The 26,063-nt window shown below is 47.6% G+C and overlaps 2 protein-coding genes across 3 annotated transcripts in view; one reads left to right on the forward strand and one right to left on the reverse strand.

The window, feature by feature from the left end:
- The window catches only part of UNG (uracil DNA glycosylase), a 46,489-nt gene extending 45,637 nt beyond the window's left edge, over positions 1-852 (reverse strand). Inside the window, exon 1 of the mRNA XM_063913257.1 lies at positions 630-852. Coding sequence (XP_063769327.1) covers positions 630-737 — 108 coding nt within the window. The 5' untranslated portion in view covers positions 738-852. The remainder of the gene's footprint in view (positions 1-629) is intronic.
- ALKBH2 (alkB homolog 2, alpha-ketoglutarate dependent dioxygenase) lies at positions 152-26,063 on the forward strand. Of its 2 annotated transcripts, none has more exons than XM_063913259.1 (4): positions 152-472; positions 4,904-5,176; positions 12,802-13,000; positions 25,224-26,063. In XM_063913259.1, exons 2-4 carry the CDS (start codon positions 4,906-4,908, stop codon positions 25,531-25,533), a joined length of 780 nt encoding a protein of 259 aa, XP_063769329.1. In that variant the 5' UTR covers positions 152-472; positions 4,904-4,905; the 3' UTR covers positions 25,534-26,063. The 2 variants fall into 2 exon arrangements, with proteins under 2 accessions (XP_063769329.1, XP_063769328.1); XM_063913258.1 differs by having other exon boundaries at positions 154-472; positions 4,809-5,176.

Raw genomic sequence — 26,063 nt, forward strand, 5'->3', positions numbered from 1 at the left:
GTGTATGCAAGTAATGCACACATTACACAGGAGACCTGTACGGTTGGTTCTATATCGGAGGGGCTGAAGGGACCTTGTGACGTATTGAGGGGAAGCCCACTTGATTCTAGCATCTACCGACCTGTACAGACGGGGAGTCCTCCTCCTGTGCTGCGGGTACATGAGCGGCGCCGCTCCCCGTGTGGCCGCACACAGTACTACACTGACTACAGCAGACACCACGCTGTATTTTCGCGGCAAAATAAGGCGTGTTGTCACCGCCCCCAGCCGCATCCTGGGCTCTGATTGGCTGTCAAGGGCCAACTTGACCGGGGCGGAGGTAGAGAGAACATGGAGAATGGGATTGAGTCTGGGCTGTGAATGAATGACGCCGCCGTGTTCCCCGTTATACAGCAGGCAGGTCCCGTAGACATACACAGCGCAGTCTGTTCTCAACCCGGGGTCTCCGTGTGGTGAGAAGCCGGGATAGGAGGTAATAACGCCCCTCACTACTGATGTATCCCGCACATACTGTACAGCTGTCTGAGGACCCCTCATTGCATACAGGCCGCGCTGGTGCAGCACAGAGGAGAGCAGCCCTTCCCCCTCCCTAGTATTAGATGAATGCCTCCCGGCTAGCCAGGCTATACCTCTCCGCTGTACTCCTCCGCTCCGGCACATGTGTGGAGAGAGGCCGGGCTCGGTCTCTTTCTGGAGACCGGTGTAAAAAACGAGCTGATGGTTTTCTGTCCGATCATATTCACCCTGCAGGAACTCAGCGTGCCGGTAACCTGCTAGCCACAGCAGCGATACTAGGGGAGGACTGGCGCCAAAATTCACTCTAGCGGCTCTGCCTTCTAGGGGGCGGGGTCTCTGCTGCTATGGTTACTAGTAAAGTAGATTATAGCAAGTATTCGGGAGAGATACAGAGGGCCTAATTCAGACCTGATCGCAGCAGCAAATCTGTTAGCTAATGGGCAAAACCATGTTGCACTGCAGGTGGGGCAGATATAACATGTGCAGAGAGAGTTAGATTTGGGTGGGCTATATTGTTTCTGTGCAGGGTAAATACTGGCTGCTTTATTTTTACACTGCATTTTAGATTTCAGTTTGAACTCACCCCACCCAAATCTAACTCTCTCTGCACATGTTACATCTGCTCCACCTGCAGTGCACATGGTTTTGCCCATTAGCTAACAGATTTGCTGCTGCGACCAGGTCTGAATTAGGCCCACAGTACCAACCATTCAGCTTCCAGCTGTCACCTACAGGTTGTGCTGGAAAAATGATTAGGAGCTGGTTGCTATGAGCAACTGTAACACTTCATGTCCCTCCACAATTTGCTAAATCTCACGAGCACTGTTTTTCTTGAGCCCTATTACAGTTCATATCTCTGTGCCAGCAGGCTAGCTGCAGCTGTAGTGCATTCATTGCTCACTGGCACATTTCAAAAGTGTAGTGTACCTCCCAATATGCAGAAAATCCAATTTAGGACTTCAAGTGTGTGTTGCCTGGCGGAAATGAGTATGAAGTTTTAGGGGTATGACTGCATGTCACGCCACGTTTCCTGTCACACTGGGGGTGAGCCTAGCACTCCGGCAGTTGCTTGACTGTCCGACTCCTCCTGACACTAGACACTGCGCGCATGCGCATGCCATCCATTCATGTAGAGCAGCGGAAATAGTGTTACTGTTTGCCCAAAGTCTGACATAGGGATGGCCATCGACCACCGATGATTCCTAATCATCGATGGTTTATGGCCGACGTTGAATGCTTTTGCCATTGATGGGAGAGAACCAGATGGTTCCCCTTCATCAGTGGTTACAGCATAAATTAATTTATTGCTTACAGATGTGTCTTTATATACATCTTGTCTCAATATGCCATGCAGTGGGAGATTCCTGGCGTGAGTGAGCTGACAGGTTCCTTGCAACTCCGTTATCATCCGGCATCTTTTGCTGAAAATGCATTATAATGGAAATGGTTGCAGGAAATAGTTGCAGACGCTAGGCGCTACCAAGTCACGCCACAGCATGGAGTGATTAGAAGGGCTGTTTAACGTGCAGGTAGGCTAGATGTAATGGGCCCTACACACTTTGCGATCCACCGCCAAGCTGCCCGACGGCGGATATGGCTGGCAGGGGGGCAGTGACGCGGGGAGTGAAGTTCACTCCCCCCGTCACCTGGCTCCATAGCAGTGCAGGCAGATATGGACGAGATCGTCCATATTGGCCTGCATGCACAGGCGACGGGGCACCAGCGATGAACGAGTGCGGGGCCGCGCATCGTTCATCGCTGGTGTCTCCACACTGAAAGATATGAACGGTATCTCATTCATTAATGAACGAGATCGTTCATATCTTTCAGTATTATCGCCTAGTGTGTAGGGCCCATTAATGGACATATCTGTAAGTACTGTACCATAGCCATACAGTATATCACACTGTGTTACACCCGCTGGAGAGGTTATTCGGAAAACCGCTTTCTGTGGTGCAGTTTTATTTGTTGTATCAATGGCATACTGACAGGCCTTTTGCTTCTGTAGTACATATAATGTAATACTGCAGCATAGTGTTTATTGGGGTAGATGTATGGGGGAGAAGTGGTATCAGCGCACGTTCTGTGCACTGATTCCGCTAGTCCCCCATGTATGACTGTGCCAAACTGTGGTACATAACATGGGCAGTATGCGCCTCTGTCATTATCGGCGCTGACCGTTCTGACACCTGCAGCTATCAATTTAGACAGCTGCAGGTCTCGATGCCCCATTGACAGTCACTGTAGTGGTGACTGCCGGCTGCACACAGGAGATCTTGCACACTGGATCCGGCCGGGATGGGGAGAAACAGGCTGATGTGTTGTGGGCGCTGGTAGGCTTTGCTCGAGGGGGCAGTTTTCCCTTCCCCTCTCCAGTATCGAGTCGCTAGTGTTTTTCTCTTCACCTGAATAAAGAGGCAAAGCGGGAAGAGCCATACCAGCATGATGTGTCCGTATCATAAATCTACCCCATTGAGAGGCCATTTGAATTGGTCCCCGAGTCAGACTAGTCTTAATTTGATGCATTATTGGCCGTCTGTGAGATTGAACAAGTCTGGCCACTCCCCATCCTGCTTGAGGATCCAGTAGCAGTGTACATCCACAGGCTATGCACTCAGGGAGTAATTCAGACCTGATCGCTCGCTAGCCTTTTTTACAGTGCTGCGATCAGATCAGAACTGAGCATGCGTATGCACCGCAATGCGCAGGCGTGTCTCACAGGTACAAAGCGGATCGTTGCCGTGCAATGGGTTTTATGAAGAATCCATTCGCATGGGCAAGGAGATTGACAGGAAGAAGCAGTTTGTGGGCGGCAACTGACCGTTTTATGGGAGTGGTTGGAAAAACGCAGGCGTGACCAAGTGTTTGCAGGGAGGGTTCCTGACGTCAATACTGGTCCCGGACAGGCTGAAGTGTTCGCAGCAGCTGAGTAAAGGTGGATACGTACTGATAGATATATCTGCCGATCAGTTGATCGGCAGATATAGCTATGGACGGATCGGGCAGTGTGTTGAGCATACACACTGCCCGATCCGTCGGGGACTGACGTCTTGAACTGGGCGGGTGTGTACACACGCCCGCCCAGTTCAGCTGTCAATCACCGCCGGCTGTCGCAGCATCGGTAGATAGATTGGCCGTCGGCTGTGCTGCGGGGCCAACGCGATATGTCTGTGAACGACGGAGTTCACAGACATATTGCCCGTACACACCGGCCGACGGACCCGCGATATATCGGCTGTTCAAGAGAACGGCCGATATATCGGCCAGTGTGCACTCACCTTAAGTCCTGGGCTACTCAGAGACTGCACAAGATCTGTTGGTACAGCTCTGCTACACATGCATTTGCACACTTGCAAAGCGAAAATACCCTCCCCTATGGGTGGCGACTATCTGTTCGCAGCAGTGCAAAATAAACCTAGCGAGCGATCAGGTCTGAATTAGGCCCTCAAACCCTGTTTGTTTGTTTTTTTGTGCTGGTTGTGTAGAGCAGGCATGTCAAACTATAAGTACCAGCATACCTTCCACCGATCAGCTGGTAAAGCATGCAGGGATTTGTAGTTTTACAACAGCTGGAGGGCCACGAGTTTAACAACTATCACCCTTGAACAATTCACCAGTGCAGATGTTTTGCTAAAAATCACACGGCTGCTGCAAGCACCAGATATCATTCCACATGCAAAGTCTGTCATAATGCAACTTAACCCATTATTTCATGAATGATATACTTAATTATTCTCTGCATACTTTCGCCTTCCTATCCTCATACATACGTACCTTACAGGGCCGGATTAAGGGTGGTGGAGGCCCAGGGCAACGAAGATTGTGGGGGCCCCCACCTATGATTTTATGGCAAAGTCCTGGCGCCCCCTCCTCCCGGGGCCTTGCGCACACACACACACACACACACATACATACACACACACATACACACACACATACATACATACATACATACAAACAAACAAACGCGCACACATACAATTACACACTTACACTGCAGCAGGGAGCGCTGGCTGTCCGGCGGCTTGCAGTCACTATCTCACGGGATTTCTCTGTCCAGCGAGACTGACTGTGCAAGAGCTCCTCAGCGGCCGCTGTTACTGAACAGCTTAGCTGCCGAAGGACGACTCCTACAAAACGTAGGGTGTGGGGGCCCCTAATGTGTGGGGGCCCTGGGACGGCCCCCCCTTTCGTCCCTGCCTTAATCCGGCTCTGGTACCTTAGCATATTTGCTGCGCAGTAAAAGGCTGAATTCATGTGCAAATGAAAACAAAGTTTTTTTTGTTTTGTAGGTTCACATCACAGAAAATAATCATTCAACCTTGTATTCTGGCATTTCACCATAAAATGTAATTCATCTTGATTTGTTTCATATAATATTTCAAAGCAATGGATAAATTTGTCATAAAAAAGAATCAAGTGAAAAGCAAAAGGAGCCATATAGAAGAATGTGCAGGACACTCAGACGTTGGCGTTCCTGAAGAAAGTCTGACGGTGAAGAAGAGTAGGTGTGATGTAGCTGCTCCGTTACTGGAACAGAGTTATGTGTGGAGGAGAATCCGGGCAGATAACCTGAGCTGTGATTACACTTCTCTATTCAACAAGACTGAAGCAAATGAGATCCTACAGCAGCTGGAGAGGGAAATTGTGTATTTTTCAGGTAACTGTTCTGGCATGTAATAACCTCTGTCGTCAAGTATCCATATCATATACTGTATATGATATCCTATATTTGCCATCCAGTTTCTTCAAGCCTAAAATACTGCCTGCCTACCTTTTATCGGTGTAACCACTTAGTGGGGTTTTTAATTAGCTCTGACAATTTTGGAGCTATCAAATTCACCCCCGTGCGTATTCAATTGCGGGTTATTTTCGCCAGTTTTGAAGGCATTTTTGCCAATGCCTGTTGCTTTTTTTTTTGCGATAAGGCATTGGCAAAAAAATGCCTCAATCGGCCAAAATGGCCCATATTTCACCGGTGCAGGTGTGAAAACATGTGGGTTCGCCAATCCACATGTTTTGGCTCCTGCTGAATTTTTTCACCTAGGTGACAAAACAGCCCTGCTATTGAATAGGGCGAATCCCCATTTGCCCTAAAAAATAGGGAAAAGTAAAGTTTTTTCGCCTAGGCAAAAAAACAGCCCTAATTGAATACCCCCTTAGGGTTTATTCTGAGTTGCCCGAAAATCCATTTTGCGGATAGTTATTGCTATGTTTTTCACTGTGCATGGAATGGCCGTGTAGACAGAATTCCATGCTATTCAGGCGGGTCTCTTGCACCATGGATACAGCTGATGCAAATGCTTATTAATAGTTTGTCAAAAATTATGTCAAATGCTTATTGATAGTATGTTAGTGGCAGTTCATAGAACTCTGAATGAACGCAAAGACCTCCCTTTATTTCCTACACGTAATATGGCCAACTTGCGTGTAATTTTGAATCAACAACTTATTTGCCATATGTTATTTATTATTTCTCTAGCATCCATAAGGGATATTGGGGGAATCTAGTACGATGGGGTATAGACGGGGTCCAAAGGAGCCGGTACACTTTAAATTTTCTTCACTGGGTGTGCTGGCTCCTCCCCTCTATGCCCCCTCCCACAGGCAGTTTAGAAAAAAGTGCCATCAGGAGAGGATGCACATCTCTGCAGTTCCAGAGAGTTTTCAACAAATCCTCTGGGGGGGGGGTTTGGGGAGACGGTCACCGGCCTTGCGAGGTGTCAGAGCTGCTTCCCCGCTGCACACCCCTAACATATGCCTGAAGGTGACAGAGGTTGTTTGTTCAGCGGGGCACTGCGCCTTAGCTGTTGCAATCGCAGCACACTGCACACCCCTAACATATGCCTGAAGGTGACGTCTGTGGCGAGTACAAACTGGGGGCACCGCTAAGGGGGTCCCCCTGTTCACAGTGCGGCTGAACTGGGGTGCAGTCTACGGGGGGGGGGGGGACCCGCTAAAGCCCCCTGTGTAAACTGGCTTCATATGGCTTACACTAGCACTTGTGTGATGTTTGTAAGCATTATAGGAGACATTGCAAAGGGGGAGAGCCGCTATTGTACACAATCTGTGTCCTGTACAGGACAGAATTCATTAGTGTTCACTGTGATATAGTTAGCTGACAGCCTCACTGGGGCTGTGCAGCTAGGGGTGTGCTGGTGTCCCTCTCTATGGAATTCAAATGTTTGAAAAGTTGGTTGGGTGTCTATTTTTTTCCTGTCTATTAGATAGGAAAAAACAGACTCCCAACTGACTTTTCAAGTATTTGAATCTTCCCCTGTGTGTCTCCTCTCACATGCAGTAAAGGCAGGCTTGATAAGTATCTGTCTTTGTGTATGTGTATGTTATTGTGATTACTGTAATGTATGCCACACCAGATTCTCTCCCTTATCTACTGATTCTGTTTCATGTGAACAATGCAGCCAATCTTCACAGATCATTGAAGGGGCTGGGGGAGAGGGTCCAGAGCCCTCCTGGCTAGGGGCTCTTAAAACTATGATGTCTGATATGTCATCACCACTCACTGCTAATGTTCAGAAAACTCAGTTACTACAACAAGTTGTTGCAGACTTAGCTGCTAGGGCAGATGTTACACAGCCCCCTCCCCCCTCCCCCCCCCCCCTCTCTCATGCAGGACCACAGAAGTGTGGTCTCCCTGCTCTACTCTCTGATTCAGATGAAGATGTCCAGGAGGATGGGGAGGACTTGAATCCCGTTAGTGGGGATACCGATCCTGCTCAGGGTAGTGAACCCCTCATTCTGACTATACGGGATGTGTTAAAACTCCCTCTAAAGGACGCTGTCTCACAGCAGTCGTTTTTCTTTACACAAAACAAGCCTAATGTCACTTTCCCTGATTCTACAGAGTTAGATGCCCTATTCAAGTTAGCCTGGAAAAATCCTGACAAAAAATTCCAAGTGTCAAAAAGGTTTTTGCGCACCTTTCCATTTGCTCCTGAAGGTAGGAAATTCTGGGTAGAACCCCCGGTGGTTGGTGTATCAGTCTCTCGACTGTCCAAAAAGGCGGTGCTGCCTGCCTGCCCCGGGCTCTTTTACCATAAAGGATCCCAGGGACAGAAAAATAGAAACTACACTTAAATCTATTTACATGGCAGCCGGTGTATCGCAAAGGCCAGTCTTAGCAGGTTGCTGGATGACCCATGCCATTCAAACGTGGGCTACTCAAATTCAGGAGGTCCTCTCCGGGGCTATGCCCCTGGTCATGGTGGTGACTCTCCTCAAGCACATTCAGGACACTACACGCGTTCTGTTTGACTCGCTCAAAGAGATGGGTAATATTAATGCTAGGACTTCTGCCATGACAGTGTCGGTGCGCAGGGCTTTGTGGTTGCGTCAGTGGATTGCGGACGCAGAATCAAAGCGCAGTGTAGAATCCCTCCCTTTTTCTGGGGAATGGCTCTTTGGGGTTGAGTTGGATATGTGGATTTCCAAAGTCACTGCTGGGAAATCCACGTTTCTCCCCTCCGGGGCCCTGCCAGCGAGACACTCCTACCCGGGGCCTTCTGTTCAGTCCTTTCGGTCTAACAGATTTCGATCTAAGGCCAGAGGTGCCTCCAATTCAGCTAGAGGCACCAGAGGTAAGACAAAAAGACCTGCAAACACCAGTTCTCAGGAACAGACCACCAGTTCTGCTTCCACTAAGACCTCAGCATGACTGTGCCCATCCACCCTGAGGGGATCTCGAGGTGGGAGCTCGACTGCGTCACTTCAGCCGCGTCTGGGAGGCTTCCTGCCAGGATACCTGGGTCAGGGATCTCATTTCTCAGGGCTACAAGCTGGAGTTCGACGGTGCTCCTCCCCAACGATTTTTCAAATCAAGCTTACCAGCTTTGGAAGATAAGCAGGTTGCGTTGCAACAGGCCATCCTAAAGTTGGTCCAGTACCTATTCCACAACAAGGCAAGGGTCATTACGCCAACCTGTTTGTGGTTCCGAAGCCGGGTGGTTCGGTAAGGCCCATTTTGAATCTAAAGTCCTTGAACCCTTACCTGAATGTTTTCAAGTTCAAAATGGAATCCTTGCGAGCAGTGATTGCGGGCCTGGCAGAACAGGAATTCATGGTTTCCTTGGATATCAAGGATACCAATCTTCATATTCCCATTTGGCCACCTCATCAAGCGTACCTGAAGTTTGCCCTGCTCGACGATCACTACCAGTTCCAGGCCCTACCCTTCAACCTGTCCACAGCTCTGAGGGTATTCACAAAGGTGATGGCGTAGATGATGTTCCAACTCCGGGTCCAGGGGATCAGTGTTGTCCCTTACCTGGACAATCTTCTTATAAAAGCAAATTCCAGTGAGCTTTTATTGCTCCATATCCAACTTCTGTCACACCATGGGTGGATTCTCAATTTACAGAAGTCCCACCTGGAGCCAACTCAGAGGCTCCTATTCCTGGGGATGTTACTGGATACTGTGGCCCAGAAGGTGTTCCTACCAGAGGACAAGGTGAGAACACTTCAGGAGATGGTCCGCATGGTGCTCCGACCTACTCGAGTGTCCATCCATCTTTGCATAAGATTGTTGGGAAAGATGGTGGCCTCATACAAGGCGATTCAATATGGGAGGTTCCATGCCAGAACATTTCAATTGGATCTCCTGAGCAAGTGGTCCGGATCACATCTACAGAAGCACCCGATAATTCGGCTGTCGCCTCAGGCCAGGATTTCCCTCCTGTGGTGGCTACAGTCCTCCAATCTACTGGAAGGCCGGAGTTTCGGGACTCACGATTGGACCCTCCTCACGACGGATGCGAGTTTGAGAGGATGGGGAGCTGTCACCCAAGGGGCGCAGATCCAGGGCAGGTGGGCAGCCCACGAAAGCCTCCTTCCGATCAACATTCTGGAACTTCGGGCGATCTACGATGTCTGCTTCAGGCCTCTCCTCTGCTCAAGGATCACACAATCCAAGTACAGTCGGACAACGCCACGGTGGTGGCGTATATCAATCGACGAGGAGGGACAAAAAGCAGAGTCTGCATGCGAGAGGTATCACAGATACTCCTCTGGGTGGAAAGAAATGCAAGAGCACTGTCAGCAATTTTCATTCCGGGTGTGGACAACTGGGAAACAGACTTCCTGAGTCGTCACAATCTCCACTCGGCGAAGTGGGGACTCCACCATCAGGTGTTCCAGCAGATCATCCACCGGTGGGGCTGCCCACAAATAGACATGATGGCTTCTCGACTCAACAAAAAGCTTCACTGGTATTGCTCACGAACCAGGGACCCTCAGGCGAGGGCTGTGGATGCACTGACGTCGCCTTGGCCTTACCGGCTGGTCTACCTGTTTCCACCGATTCCGTTGCTCCCAAGGGTGCTCAAGTGAATCAGGAATCAAGGAGTCCAGGCAATTCTCATTGGCCCGGATTAGCCTCGGAGGGCGTGGTACGCTGATCTTTGGACATGTCCGTCGAAGACCCTTGGCCTCTACCACTAAGAAGAGATCTTCAACAAGGACCGTTTGTCTACCCGGACTTACGGCGACTTCGTTTGACGGCATGGAGGTTGAGCGGAACATCCTAGCTCACAAGGGCCTTTCCAAAAAGGTTATTGCTACCATGTTTCAGGCCAGGAAACCTGTGACGTCAAAACACTATAATCATATCTGGAGGAGATATGTCTCTTTGTGCGAGGAATGCATGTATCCGCCTGCAGAGTTCCACTTGGGACGTTTCTTACGTTTCCTGCAGGCTGGTGTGTATAAGGCCTTCCGTGTGGGTTCCATTAAGGTCCAGATTTCAGCTCTCTCCGTTTTCTTCAAGAAGAAATTGGCAGTGTTGCCAGAAGTTCAGACCTTCTTGCAAAGGGTACTCCACATACAACCTCCGTTTGTGCCGCCTCCGACACTCTGGGATTTGAATGTGGTGTTGGAATTTCTACAGTCCTCCTGGTTTCAACCTCTGAAGACGGTAGAAGACAAGTACCACACGTGGAAGACGGTGATGTTACTGGCCCTGGCTTCTGCTAAAAGTGTCTCGGATTTGGGGGCCTTATCGTGTAAAAGTCCATACTTGGTCTTTTACAAGGACAGAGCGGAGCTCCGGACTAGGAGGTAGTTCCTGTTGAAGGTTGTCTCTGTGTTTTACCTGAATCAATCTATTGTGGTTCCGACACTTCTGGTCCTCCGGCGGCATTGGATGCTCTGAAAACCTTGAAGATCTATGTCAAGAGAACGGCTCGGATCAGAAAGACGGATTCTTTGTTCGTGCTCTATAATGCACAGAAAAAGGGTTGTCCTGCTTCAAAGCAGTCCATTGCTTGTTGGCTTAGGCTTACTATCCAACAGGCCTATGTGTCGGCAGCCTTATCTGTTCCTGAGTCTCTGAAGGCCCACTCTACAAGAAAAGAGAACCTATGGGGCATTGCCAAGAGAAAGAGGAGATACATGAGCCTGAACAATGCAGAAGAGCTGAAGGACGCTATTGAAGCATCCTGGTCTTCCATAACACCTCAGCAATGCCACAGGCTAATAGAATCCATGCATATGTACATATGCATGATTATACTTTTCAGAGGACCGACTTTCTGTATTTAAAATCCTTTTTTTATTTTTTATGTAATATTCTAATTTTCTGAGAGTTTGCATTTGGGGTTATCTGAAGCTGTAAACCACAGTCATCAAAATTATAACAAATAAAGGCTTCAAATATCTCACTTTGCATGTAATGAGTCTATATAATGTATTCGTTTCACCTTTTAAATGAACTTTGGCACGATATTCTAATTTTCTGAGTTTCACCTGTAACTCAATTAATATTTAAAATAAAACAATGGATATGTTTATATATTTCGCTATCAAGCTTGTGTATGCTCTCAGGCTGCATGTGTTATCCCCAAGCCAAAGTATATTTGAGACTGTCTCAGAAAATTAACTACGAAGCCATCACTAAGCTATGTATATTACTGGAATAAAGTGCGTTTTTATGGCTCGTGATAAAATAGACATATATACAGAGGGGCATCATCATAGGTTATATGACCTGGCTAGGTAACGCACTCCTGGCTGCGGTACTATCACATATGCCAGGCAAGTGGTTAATGGATACTACATCTTTCCACCATTCTGTTTTTGTTTGTGTGATTGTCTGTCCCATTCAGGGCTGCATGTTGAGTTTGTGATGATAACGGTGATTGTAAAGGGGGTTACACACGGAGAGATCCATGCTTAAATTCTAAGCAATCTGAATAGATTGCTTAGAAATGAAGCAGGGATCTCTCCATGTGTGGGTGCTGGCGACAGCAATGCGCGGTCCCGTGCGTCGCTATCGCCGACTCTAGATTTGGTATGCATGAATGCCAAATCTAGAAATCTAGTGAGATCACTCATTTCACCCCTAGGCGAAATGAGCGGACCTACCCTCGGTCTGCACACATCTCCCCCATGTATACGGGGCTTAAGTGTTGACACTCTTTGTGCACCCAGCATACTCTTGCAGCACCAATTATCACCCCTCATCTACATGTTTTTTATTGATTTTCAATATATGCTGAAAAAAGTAAACCACCGATATTAAGTGATAAAACATTAATAAATTAAGCAAATCACTTTCTCTATAAATGCTTTGAGGACCTTATTATTTATCATGTTTCTGTATTTTGTCCAACTTTAGCTCATTGTTTCCACATTCGTAGGGTGGGTACACACTGATAGAGATATCTACAGATCAACTGACCTGCAGATATATCTTTGGACGGATCGGGCAGTGTGCTGTGCATACACACTGCCTGATCCGTCGGGGACTGACGTCATGAACTGGGTGGACGTGTACACACGCCCACCCAGTTCAGCTGTCAATCACTGCTGGCTGCCGCAGCATGTGTACGGACGGTCGGCTGATCGCCCGTACACACACAGCGATGCGCCAATATATCAATAGATATATTGGCCGTCGGCTGTGATGCAGGGCCGACGCAATATGTCTGTGAACGCCAGAGTTCACAGACATATCACCCGTACACACTGGCTAACGGACCCGCGATATATCGGCTGTTCAATAGAACGGCCGATACGTCGACCAGTGTGTACGGGCCATTCGTTTGTATTGTGTGTTTTGTTTGCTTGTTTATTTATATATTTAATTATGTATTTATTTATTCTGTTTTTGGCAGGATCGATAATAGCATTAGTAATAACGTATTTTTTTTATTTTGTTTTGTGCAACTATTTTTATTTCCTTGCAGAGCAGTATCGTTACTTACCAAAATGTTAAATCTAGATTATTTTGTTAATATTCATTCACTGTGGAATTAAATTACATATTTACAGGGGACATGAGTAAAGTTCAAGTATTCGGAAAATGGCATAATGTTCCCAGAAAGCAGGTGACTTTCGGAGATGCAGGATTAACTTATACGTTTTCTGGCATTACCTTGTCTCCCAAGCCATGGATTCCAGTCCTGGACCTTATAAGGGAGAGAGTAAAATCGGCTACAGGACACCTTTTCAACTTTGTTCTTATTAACAGGTACAGATTTGATGCATCTAATTATGATTTTGAAAGTGTAAACCTTTACTACACTAATCCAAACAGTGTAAAGGTGGGTACACACTAATAGATATATCTGCAGATCAATTGATCTGCAGATATATCGATGGACGGATCGGGCAGTGTGCTATGCATACACACTGCCCGATCCGTCGGGGACTGACGTCATGAACTGGGCGGGCGTGTACACACGCCCGCCCAGTTCAGCTGTCAATCACCGCCGGCCGCCGCAGCACGTGTACGGGTGGTCGGCCGACCGCCCCGTACACACACAGCGATGCGCCAATATATCGGTAGATATATTGGCCGTCGGCTGTGCTGCGCGGCCGACGCGATACGTCTGTGAACGACGGAGTTCACAGACGTATCGGCCGTACACACTGGCCGACGGTCCCGCGATATATCGGCCGTTCAAGAGAACGGCCGATATATCGACCAGTGTGTACGAGCCTTAAGACTATTGTTGATGTTTTGTTATAGCATACAAAATAACCAACTTGGGTTTTATTTAGTGAACAGCAGCTGTTCAAAGCCACCAATTATAGTATCAGCTCTATTACTACTACTACTACATATGTTTTCACGTAATAGTATTACTGTTTTACATTTTGCAAACAAAAGTGCAACTAATTGTTGGCTTTCAAAAGCTGCCTTTTAGTAATTTTTAACCCATATGTCCTTTTAGTATTACTTCTTTATAGAGAACTTGTTCAGAGATACAGTGGTATATTCAATTGATGTGGGATCCTTTCCAACCTCTGAGTATTCAATGAGTGGACAAATCTTGTCACTATTTTTTAAAGTCGGATTGACATTGTCGGAAACGGGGCTAAAACCTGTCGGATTTGTCCGCCGCTTCCGACAAAACACGTGGATCCGCGGCTATTCCACTGATCCACGTGTTTTCTGACAAGTCGGAATTCCTGACTTGTCGGAAAATCTAAGGGAGCATGGAATAGGTCCGACAAGACTGCAGTTTCCGACAAGAATTGAATACACCCCATAGGGGCATATGCATTAATTAACTGGTCCTAAATAATTATAATGTAATAGATAACTGTAGTAAATAATTATATTTTTTTGCGACAATAAGAAAATAATTATCACCCTGATGTATTACAACACACCTGCAGGGACAGGGGCTCTGAACAGAGAATGCATAAGTGGAGAGCGCCAGGGAGGGATCCTTGTGATCCTTCTCCCGGTAACTCTTGTGATCTGTAGCCCATTGGCTACAGCAGCTAACGCCATGCGGCGATGGAGTTAACTACTGGGGCCAAACATCCCAATGCATTACACAACTTGGTAAAAGTGGCAAACCTATGGGGGCTGCTTTTGTGAGCAAAAACTGGGGACTCCTCTCTCCCCCTCTCTCTCTCTCTATATATATATATATATATATATATATATATATATATATATATATATATATATATATATATATATATATATATATATATATATATACATTCAGGGGAAGCTGTAACTTTGCGGAAGTCCCCTAAAGCAGGTGTTTTCAGGGGATATTCCTGCAAATATACATTACTAAATAGATCCCTTAAAGATGTATGTAATAACGTAAATTGTAGTAATCTGTAACTTCTCGGAGAGTCTTGCAGATGTTTTAAAGGGGAGATCATTTAATAGGCAAAAGCAGGTTGGTTTTGCCTTTTAAATGATTGCTTCTTAAAAACATGGTCCGGAGTCGCCCATGCCTGCGAGTCGCAGGCTATTGCTTTTACCCCTTAGAGGGTGATGTAGGGCAAGTACTGCATTTGTGGATGAAGCCTAGAGTATACCAGTACATGCTCCTACGAGGCATTATTCTGCGAGCGATACATGGGTAATTTATGGTTTAGGAGCGGGTATTTCGAGATTTTTCTTTCTTTTTTGTACACTCGGAAATGTTTTACAACATAAGGGAGACATAAGTTTATGTGGCATGTGCCTGGTGTAAGCAGGGGCATATGCTGCTACTGCTGCCAAATAAATGCATCTCAACATCGTCTGAAAAATGCTATATAGTTTATTTTCAAAGGCATACATGTGCATTATACCTACCAATGGCTACATTCTCCTGTGCAGCAAATAACAGCCATCATTCTACACAACCATAGCAAATGGTCTCCATTATTGCTATGCCAGCACTATTGCATAGAGAAATCATCCTTTTCACACATGAAAAATATAGTGTGGTCACCCACCTTACAACACATGTTGGTTAGGTCTAATTCTTGCAGAATCCTGGTACATTCATGGTAATTTGTGACTAAAATAATTTTGATTAGAATTGTCACTGGCCTTAACTATTACTCTGTACTGAATTTAATATGATTTTAATACCTACCGGTAAATCCTTTTCTCCTAGTCCGTAGGACTCCAAAAGGACCATGGGGTATAGACGTGATCCGCAGGAGACATGGGCACACTATAAGACTTTGAATGGGTGTGAACTGGCTCCTCCCTCTATGCCCCTCCTCCAGACCTCAGTTATAGGAACTGTGCCCAGGGAGACGGACATTTCGAGGAAAAGGATTTTTGTTAACCAAGGGTGAGAAACACACCAGCCCGCACCACAACACACCGTACAACATGGCTATTAAGCAATACCAGTTAACAGCATGAACTAAAAACAGCAACAAGCTGAACATAACCGATACACAACCTCCGTGTAACAGAAGCAATAACCATTAATACTACTGCAAAAACAGTCCGCACCGGGATGGGCGCCCAGCATCCTCTACGGACTAGGAGAAAAGGATACCCTAGTATCGTATTTCTCTTACGTCCTAGAGGATGCTGGGGACTCCAAAAGGACCATGGGGTCTATACCAAAGCTCCAGACCGGGTGGGAGAGTGCGGACGACTCTGCAGCACCGATTAAGCAAACATGAGGTCCTCATCAGCCAGGGTATCAAACTTGTAGAACTTAGCAAAAGTGTTTGAACCCGACCAAGTAGCCGCTTGGCAAAGTTGAAGCGCTGAGACTCCTCGGGCAGCCGCCCAATATGAGCCCACCTTCCTAGTAGAATGGGCTTTTACCGACTTCGGCAACGGCAATCCAGCCGTAGAATGAGCATGCCGAATCGTATTACAAATCCAGCGGGCAATAGTCTGCTTGGAAGCAGGAGCCCCAATTTTGTTGGGAGCATACAGGACAAACAGAGCCTCTGATTCCCTAATTTGAGCCGTTCTAGCGACATAAATTTTCAAAGCTCTGACTACATCAAGAGATTTTGAAACAGCCAAGGTATCCGTAGCCTCAGGTACCACAATAGGTTGGTTAATGTGAAACGAAGAAACCACCTTCGGCAGAAATTGTTGACGAGTTCTCAATTCCGCTCTATCCACATGGAAAATTAAATAGGGGCTCTTGTGAGACAAAGCCGCCAATTCCGACCCCCGTCTTGCGGACGCCAAGGCCAAAAGCATGACCACCTTCCAAGTGAGAAATTTCAACTCAACCTTTCGCAAAGGTTCAAACCAGTGAGACATAAGAAATTGCAACACCACGTCAAGATCATACGGCGCCACGGGTGGCACAAACGGAGGATGTATGTGCAGTACTCCCTTCACGAAAGTCTGAACCTCTGGAAGGGCGGCCAGTTCTTTTTGAAAGAAAATAGATAAAGCCGAGATCTGCACTTTAATGGAACCTAATTTCAGGCCTGCATCCACACCTGCCTGTAAAAAATGGAGGAAACGACCCAGCTGAAACTCCTCCGTAGGAGCCTTCTTGGCTTCACACCAAGACACATACTTTCTCCAAATACGGTGATAATGCTTCGTCGTGACCTCCTTTCTAGCCTTAAGGAGAGTGGGGATGACTTCCCCGGGAATACCCTTTTGAGCTAGGATTTGGCATTCAACCTCCACGCCGTCAAACCCCCTGCAGTAACAGATCTTCTCTGAGAGGAAGAGGCCGGGGATCTTCTATGAGCAATTCCTGAAGATCCGGATACCAGGCCCTCCGTGGCCAATCTGGAACAATGAGTACCGCCTGAACCCTTGTTCTTCTTACGATCCTTATCACTTTTGGAATGAGTGGAAGTGGAGGGAACACATATACCGACTGAAACATCCACGGAGTCACCAGGGCGTCCACTGCACTGGCTTGAGGGTCCGTTGACCTGGAACAATATCTCTGAAGCTTCTTGTTGAGGCGAGACGCCATCATGTCTATTTGAGGAATTCCCCAACGACTTGTCACTTCTGCAAACACCTCTTGATGAAGACCCCACTCTCCTGGATGGAGATCGTGTCTGCTGAGGAAATCTTCTTCCCAGTTGTCCACGCCCGGGAGGAAGACCGCTGACAGAGCGCTTACATGTTTTTCTGCCCAGCGGAGAACTTTTGTGGCCTCCGCCATTGCCGCTCTGCTCTTTGTTCCGCCCTGGCGGTTTATGTACTCCACCGCTGTTACGTTGTCCGACTGAATCAGGACAGGTAGACCTTGAAGAAAATGTTCCGCTTGCAGAAGGCCGTTGTAGATGGCTCTGTACTCCAGAACATTTATGTGCAGACAAGTTTCCTGGCTTGACCATTTTCCTTGGAAATTTTGTCCCTGTGTGACTGCTCCCCAGCCTCGGAGACTTGCGTCCGTGTTCACCAGGACCCAATCCTGGATCCCGAACCTGCGTCCCCCTAGGAGGTGAGAACTTTGAAGCCACCACAGGATAGATATTCTGGTCCTGGAAGATAGACTTATTTTCCGGTGCATGTGCAGGTGAGACCCGAACCACTTGTCCAACAGGTCCCACTGAAATACCCGGGCATGAAACCTGCCAAACAGAATGGCTTCGTAAGCTGCAACCATCTTCCCCAGCACCCGAGTGCATTGATGGATCGACACTCTTGCCGGTTTCAGAATCTCCTTGACCATGGTCTGGATTTCCAGAGCTTTTTCCGCTGGGAGAAACACTCTCTGCAGTTCCGTGTCCAGGATCATGCCCAAGAAAGACAGCCGAGTTGTCGGAACCAACTGTGACTTTGGCAAATTGAGAATCCAACCATGTTGTTGCAGAATTGCCAGGGAGAGTGCCACGCTTCTTAGCAACAGCTCCTTTGATCTCGCCTTTATCAGGAGATCGTCCAAGTACGGGATAATTGTGATGCCCTGCTTTCGTAGGAGCACCATCATTTCCACCATTACTTTGGTGAAGATCCTCGGGGCCGTGGAAAGACCAAACGGCAACGTCTATAATTGGTAATGACAATCCTGAACCGCGAACCTCAGGAAAGCTTGATGTGGAGGATATATTGGGACATGTAAGTAGGCATCCTTTATGTCGATTGATGCCATAAAATCCCCCCTTCCAGACTGGAGATCACTGCTCGAAGAGATTCCATCTTGAACTTGAAAGTTTTCAAATACAGATTGAGGGATTTTAGGTTCAGGATCGGTCTGACCGAGCCATCCGGCTTTGGTACGACAAAAAGACGCGAATAAAACCCTTCTCCCCGTTGAGACGGGGGCCCCGTGACAATGACACGCTGTTGACACAGCTTTTGTATCGCAGCACGCACTACTTCCCTTTCTGGGATATAAACTGGCAAGGCCGATTTGAAAAATCGGTGGGGGGGGGGGCACCTCCTGAAACTCCAGTTTGTACCCTTGGGACACTATGTCTAACACCCAAGGATCCAGGCCCGAGTGAAACCAGACCTGACTGAAGAGCCAGAGACGCGCCCCCATCGGTACGGACTCCCGTAGAGGAACCCCAGCGTCATGCGGTGGACTTGGCAGAAGCCGTGGAGGACTTCTGCTACTGGGAGCTTGGCACAGCAGGAGACCACCTTCCCCGTCCTCTACCCTTTGAGGCAAGGAAGGACGACCTTCTTCCTTTTTTGTATTTATTAGGCCGAAAGGACTGCATCTGATAATGCAGCGTCTTTTTCTGTTGTGCAGGAACATAAGGAAGAAATGATGACTTACCCGCTGTAGCCGTAGACACCAGATCAGCGAGGCCGTCACCAAATAAGACCCTACCTTTATAAGGGAAAGCTTCCATAGCTTTCTTAGACTCGGCATCAGCATTCCATTGATGAATCCACAGCGCTCTCCTGGCCGAGACTGCCATGGCATTGGCCCTTGATCCCAAAAGGCCAATATCCCTTGCTGCATCCTTTAGGTAAGCTGCAGCGTCCCTGATATAACCGAGAGTCAAAAGAATGCTATCCCTATCCAGGGTATCCATGTCAGATGCCAAATTATCTGCCCACTTGCCAATAGCACTACTCACCCATGCCGACGCCACGGCAGGTCTGAGCAACGCACCCGTAGTAACATAAATGGATTTTAAGGTTGTTTCCTGCTTACGATCCGCAAGGTCCTTTAGGGCAGCAGTGTCAGGAGAAGGAAGCGCCACCTTCTTGGACAGTCGTGATAGAGCCTTGTCCACATTGGGAGATGACTCCCACTTTTCCCTGTCAGAGGGGAAAGGATATGCCATTAGAATTCTCTTGGGAATCTGCCACCTTTTGTCAGGAGATTCCCAAGCTTTTTCACAAAGAGTGTTCAGCTCATGAGAGGGGGGAAACGTCACCTCAGGCTTTTTTCCCTTATACAAACAAACCCTAGTATCAGGAACAGTAGGTACTTCTGAAATATGTAAAACTTCTTTAATTGCCACAATCATATACTGAATACTCTTAACCAGTTTTGGATTTAAACTGGCCTCACTATAGTCGACACTGGAATCCGTGTCGGTATCCGTATCCGCCATCTGGGTAAATGAACGCTTTTGTGACCCTGAGGGGGCCTGTACCTGAGACAAGGCGTCCTCCATGGATTTTCTCCACGTTTGTGTCTGAGAATCAGATTTATCCATCCTTTTAGTCAATAACGCCACATTTGCATTCAATGTACTCAACATATCCACCCAATCAGCAGTCGGCGGTGCCGACAGAGTCACACCCAGCGCCTTATCTGCCCCCACTGCAACTTCCTCCGGGGAGGAGCACTCAGCCTCAGACATGTCGACACACACGTACCGACATGCACAAACACACTGGCTATAGGGGACAGACCCACAGGAAAGCCTGTTAGAGGAACACAGAGGGAGTTTGCCAGCTCACACCCCAGCGCCTATCCCAGTATTGAGAGCAAATACACACTGCCTCAGATGTCTGCGCTGTTTATAATGGGTTAATAGCACCAAATTACTGTGCCCCCCCTTCCCTCCCCCGTTTTGCTCCCTGTTACGTGTGCAGGAGAGTGGAGGTCCGGGCCAGCGTCTCTGCAGCTCCATGTGAAGAGAAAATGGCGCTGGTAAGCTGTGAGGGCTAAGCCACGCCCCCTCATGGCGCGCTGTAGTCCCGCTCAAATTTTATATCTTTATACTGGCGGGGGCTATATTTAGTGTCTAGGCACTTTTGACATATATAATTTTGCCAGATCTATTGCTAAACTCCAGTAATCATGCTGCCCAGGGCGCCCCCCCTGCGCCCTGTACCCTGCAAGTGCCGCCAGAAGTGTGTGTGGGAGCATGGCGCGCAGCGCGACCGCTGCGCGGTACCTCATTACTGAAGTCTTCTGTCGTCACTGAAGTCTTCTGATCTTCTTTATACTCACCCGGCTTCTTTCTTCTGGCTTCTGTGAGGGGGTTGACAGCGCGGCACCGGGAACAAGCAGCTAGGCGCACCAAGTGATCAGACCCTCTGGAGCTAATGGTGTCCAGTAGCCTAAGAAGCAGAGCCTTTGAACTTAGAAGAAGTAGGTCTGCTTCTCTCCCCTCACTCCCACGAAGCAGGGAGCCTGTAGCCAGCAGGTCTCCCTGAAATAAAAAAACCTAACAAAGTCTTTACAGAGAAACTCTGTAGAGCTCCCCTAGTGTGTGTCCAGTCTCTCTGGGCACAGAATCTAACTGAGGTCTGGAGGAGGGGCATAGAGGGAGGAGCCAGTTCACACCCATTCAAAGTCTTATAGTGTGCCCATGTCTCCTGCGGATCCCATCTATACCCCATGGTCCTTTTGGAGTCCCCAGCATCCTCTAGGACGTAAGAGAAAATTAGTTTTCTCTTATGTCCTAGAGGATTACTGGGGTCCACATTAGTACCACTAGTTCCACTTTAAGAAATCAATAGTGTGCACTGGCTCCTCCCTCTATGCCCCTTCTACCAGACTCAGTTTAGAAAATGTGCCCAGAGGAGCCGGTCACGCTTATGGAAGTTCCTGAAGAGTTTTCTGCATTTATTTTTTATTTGTTATTTTCAGGCAGGGCTGGGTGACACCAGCCTGCCTGCTTCGTGGGACTTAGGGGGGGAGAACGGCCCAACTTCGTGAAGTTAATGGTCCCATTTCTCAGCTGACAGGACACTGAGCTCCTGAGTGAGTAATTCGCAAGCCCCACCATGGTGAGCGTACCCTCCCGCAGCACGCCACCACCCCTAACAGAGTCAGAAGATAGAAGAGTGGTGTGTAGAAAGCCGGCGTCCCGGTTAGCGGGTCGCCGGCGGTAATGGTGGCACAAGGGTAGTAGCGCAACACTGACAGGCTGCGGCTCCAGGCTTCAGAGTAACATGCTGTGAGGTGTGTATCCGTGGTGAGGGGTGAGCTGAAGCCACTACAAGTACCCATACCAACACCACTAGCTTACAGGGGTTCTAATCCACTGTTAAGCATACAAAATTACCTCAGCCAGTCTAAAAAACCGTGAAGACCGTGCACCATTAAGGGGGCGGGGCTTCACTATGAACGGATCCAGCATCTCACCAGCGCCATTTTCTCTGCAGCTCACACTGAAAACGCTGTCAGGAGAGCGCAGCTCCTCCACAAAAAGGGGGGGAGCAGTATTATAAGTACTAATACCCTATTCAGGGTACTTAGTCTGCGCCCAGCTGAGATTATTATTAGCTAAGGAGGCGCTATGTGGCTGGTTTCCTCATAACTCTGTGTCTCCCTAGAGGGCTCTGTTGGTTAATTGTGCTTAACCTGTATTCTCCTGTGTGTGTATGTGTGTATAAACTTCCGCGTTACAATGTCTAAGGAGTGTGTTTCCTGCACAGCAGAGTGCTTCTCTTCCCCTGGGGGATCATTACACTGTACTCCGTACACATTCTCAGGCTGGTGGGTCCGACCCAGCATGGTTGAATTCCATAAGGGGATAATTAAAAATATTCAAATAAATTATCCCATAATGAGAAAGAGACGCAATACTTGAGAAAGTCTGTGGATGACCTGATGAATAGAGATTCAGCTCCCACATCAGCGCCTCAAACCCCCGCCATTGGTCCACAAAAGCGTACACTGGCCCAGATCTTGCAGGCTGACTCTGATGATGATACCTCAGATGCAGGGGACGGTGCGGTGGATATAGGGGGGGGGGGGAAGAGATGCAGCTCTGGCTCAGGGGGTGCAAATTCTGATAGAAGCTATTAGTTATGTATTGCAGTTTCCTGATAAGGGGACAGTAGTCGAGGAGGAATCTTATTTCAATGTAAAGAAGACTTCCTCAGCTACTTTACCTGCATCAAAAGAGTTAAATTCTCTGTTTGAAGTAAATCCAGAGACAAAGTTTCAGATCCCTAAGCATTTCCTTCTCTTTCCCTCAGGAGGATATGAAGAAATGGGAAAACCCACCGATCGATCGTAGACACATCTGTATCTAGTTCGTCACGTAAATTTATTTTACCCGTCCCAGGTGCAGCGTCCTTAAAGGACACGGCTGACCACAAGATTGACCTCTCTCAAATCCCTGTACACAGCTGCATGGGTGGCCCAGAGACCCACTATTGCTTGTGCATGGATCACTAGGGCCATTGCAAAATGGTTAGGTAACCTAATTGATGATTTGGATTCTCTACACATAGGAGAGATCGTTTTGCTCCTGCAACATATACTAGAATTTTATGGTAGAGGCCATATATGAAATAGGCCTGCTCAACGCACGCGTCACTGCCATGGCAGTGTCAGCACGCAGAGGCTTATGGATACGCCAGTGGACTGCGGACACGGATTCCAGGATAGGCGTGGAGAGCCTACCTTTCACAGGTGAGGCCTTGTTTGGAGATGAACTGGATACGTGGATATCTAAGGCATATCTTCCTTCCGCAGCACCCCCAGCTAGGAAGTCCTCCTCTGCTCCAACGTTGCAGTCCTTTCGAAAAGCCAAATATAACGTAACGTACATAAACCGACAGGGCGGTATGAAAAGCAGAGCAGCCATGTCAGAGGTAACAAAAATTCTCCTCTGTACAGAAAGACATGCTGTGGTGTTGTCGGCAATCTTCACTCCGGGAGTAGACGACTGCGAAGCAGACACGACCTCCACCCAGAAGAGTGGGGTTTTCACCCGGAGGTGTTCGGGTGCTAGACACGTCGGTGGGGGATTCCAAAGATCGACATGATGACCTCTCGTCTAAACAAGAAGCTCAGGTGGTATTGTTCCAGGTCGAGGGACCCACAAGCAGCGGCGGTGGACGCTCTGGCAACCCCATGGGGCTACCAGATGATTTATGTGTTTCTGCCTCTTCCATTGATCACAGAGGTTCTCAAAAGAATAAAAAGGGAAAAGGTTCAAGCAATTCTCATTGCTCCGGACTGCCAAGACGGGCTTGGTAAGCGGATCTACTGGAACTGCTCCTGGAGGATCCGTGGCCTCTACCTCTTCAAGAGGGTCTCCTTCAACAGGGGCCATTTGTCTATCAAGACTAGCCACGGAGGTTGAGTGTCAGATTCTAGCCCGGAAAGAGATCCCGGACAAGGTTATTCCGACATTGATCCATGCCAGAAAAGGGGTAACGGCGAAGCATTACCATCGTATTTGGAAAAAAATACGTCTTTTGGTGTGAGAACAGGAAATTTCCTGCGGTGGAATTTCAATTGGGACGTTTTCTGCTTTTTCTGCAGTCAGGTATGGACGTGGGCCTACGTCTGCGCTGCTTGAAAGTCCAGATTTCGGCCTTATCCATTTTCTTCCAGAAACAATTGGCTTCCCTCCCTGAGGATTCAGATGTTCTTGAGGGGTGTTCTGCACATCCAACTGCCCTTTGTGCCTCCCACGGCACCTTAGGATCTCAACGTGATGTTGCAGTTCCTCCAATCAGAATGGTTTGAGCCCCTACAGGTGGTGGACGTAAAGTTTCTTACATGGAAGACTGTCACACTGTTGACCTTGGCTTCAGCTGAACTGGGGGCATTGTCTCATAAGAGCCCTATTTGATATTTCATGAGGATAGAGCTGAAATCAGAACTCGTCAGCAATTTCTCCCAAAGGTGGTGTCTGCATTTCATATCAACCAACCTATTGTGGTTCCAGTGGTTACCGACACCTCCTCTACCTCAAAATCCTTGGATGTTGTGAGAACTTTGAAGATTTATGTGAAACGGACAGCTCGTCACAGCAAATGAGACTCTCTGTTTGTTCTCTATGATCCCAATAAGATTGGTTGTCCCGCCGCAAAGCAGTCTATTGCTCGCTGGATCAAGCTTACTATCCAGCATGCATATTACGGCAGGTTTGCCGGTTCCAAAATCTGTACAGGCCCACTCTACTAGGTCAGTGGGTTCTTCCGGGGCGGCTGCCCAGGGTGTCTTGGCTTTACAGCTCTGCCGAGCAGCTACTTGGTCATGTTCGAACACGTTTGCTAAGTTCTACAAGTTCGATACTTGGCCCCTGAAGACATTCTGTTTGGTCAATCAGTTCTGCAGGAACCTCAGCACTCTCTCACCCGGTTTGGGAGCTTTGGTACATACCCATGGTACTAAATGGACCCCAGTATCCTCTATTTGTAACAGAAAATAGGATTTTAATTACCTACTGGTAAATACTTTTCTCGCAGTTCGTAGAGGATACTGGGTGCCCGCCCAGTGCTTTGTGTTTTCCTGCACTGTTACTTGGTACAGTATTGTTGTTGGTTCAGCTGTTGCTGTTCCTGTTCAAGTTTGGTTAGCATGGCTTTCCTCTTGGTTTGTGTGTGCTGGTTCGAATCTCACCACTGTACTTTATATCCTTCTCTCAAAGTATGTCCGTCTCCTCGGACACAGTTTTCTAGATTGAGTCTGGTAGGAGGGGCATAGAGGGAGGAGCCAGTGCACACTATTGATTTCTTAAAGTGCCCAGGGGTCCTAGTGGACCCGTCTGTACCCCATGCTACTAATGTGGACCCCAGTATCCTCTACGGACTACGAGAAAAGGATTTACCGGTAGGTAATTAAATTCCTATTTTTATTTATGTATTTATTTATTATTTACCTTGGAAGGTATAAAGATGGGAATGATCACATTGGTGAGCACAGAGATGATGAGAAGGAGCTTATCCCACAAAGTCCTATTGCGTCTGTGTCTTTTGGAGCTAGTAGGGATTTTGTCTTCCGGCACAGAGACTCCCGGTGTGCAAGTTCTGTACGTCGCATAGAACCTGTGAAAGTGGAACTGGCCCATGGCAGCTTGCTTATGATGAATTTCCCAACCAATGTTTATTGGTATCACAGCCTCCCAGTGAGGAGAAAAGTGATTGCCCCCAGGGTTAATTTAACTTTCCGCAAAATTGTTCCGCAAAGCCTGAAATAAAGTGGATCATTTACACCAGTTCATATATAAATCTCAATTTTGCAATGAGCAATTGTCAAGCAGCTTTATTCCTAATAATGATCAGCATAATACTAGTTATCAACATATTATACCATTATATGGCTCTGATCACACCATCCTGTGGCCACTTATCTCTGCAGTGCGCTTGCTGGGAGCCGTAATAACTGGATCCTAGAAATTACAGCTCCCATGCACAGTGTTATTGCCCTGAACTAATACGGCAGTCAGAGCCACTCTCTAACTTAAAGAAACAATGGTTATGATGCCATGCATAGAGGACGGTGTGTCATGGTGCTACTCCCATGCACTATAATAGCCATAAGCCAGTTGTCACAAAATCCATTTTACAGGCAAACAAAAGGTGGCTAATGGCAGGGTTTGTACTGCCCTGGTGTAATATATTAAAGTAGAGGATGTTCCTTCCTACTAACCTGTTTGCAAGCAATTGTTGAGATTGTACATTGGAAATAGATTGTTGGAAAGTGTTATATTTAAAATAAATGATTAGT

Source organism: Pseudophryne corroboree, chromosome 1 (assembly GCF_028390025.1).
Source record: "Pseudophryne corroboree isolate aPseCor3 chromosome 1, aPseCor3.hap2, whole genome shotgun sequence".
Taxonomy (NCBI): Eukaryota; Metazoa; Chordata; class Amphibia; order Anura; family Myobatrachidae; genus Pseudophryne; species Pseudophryne corroboree.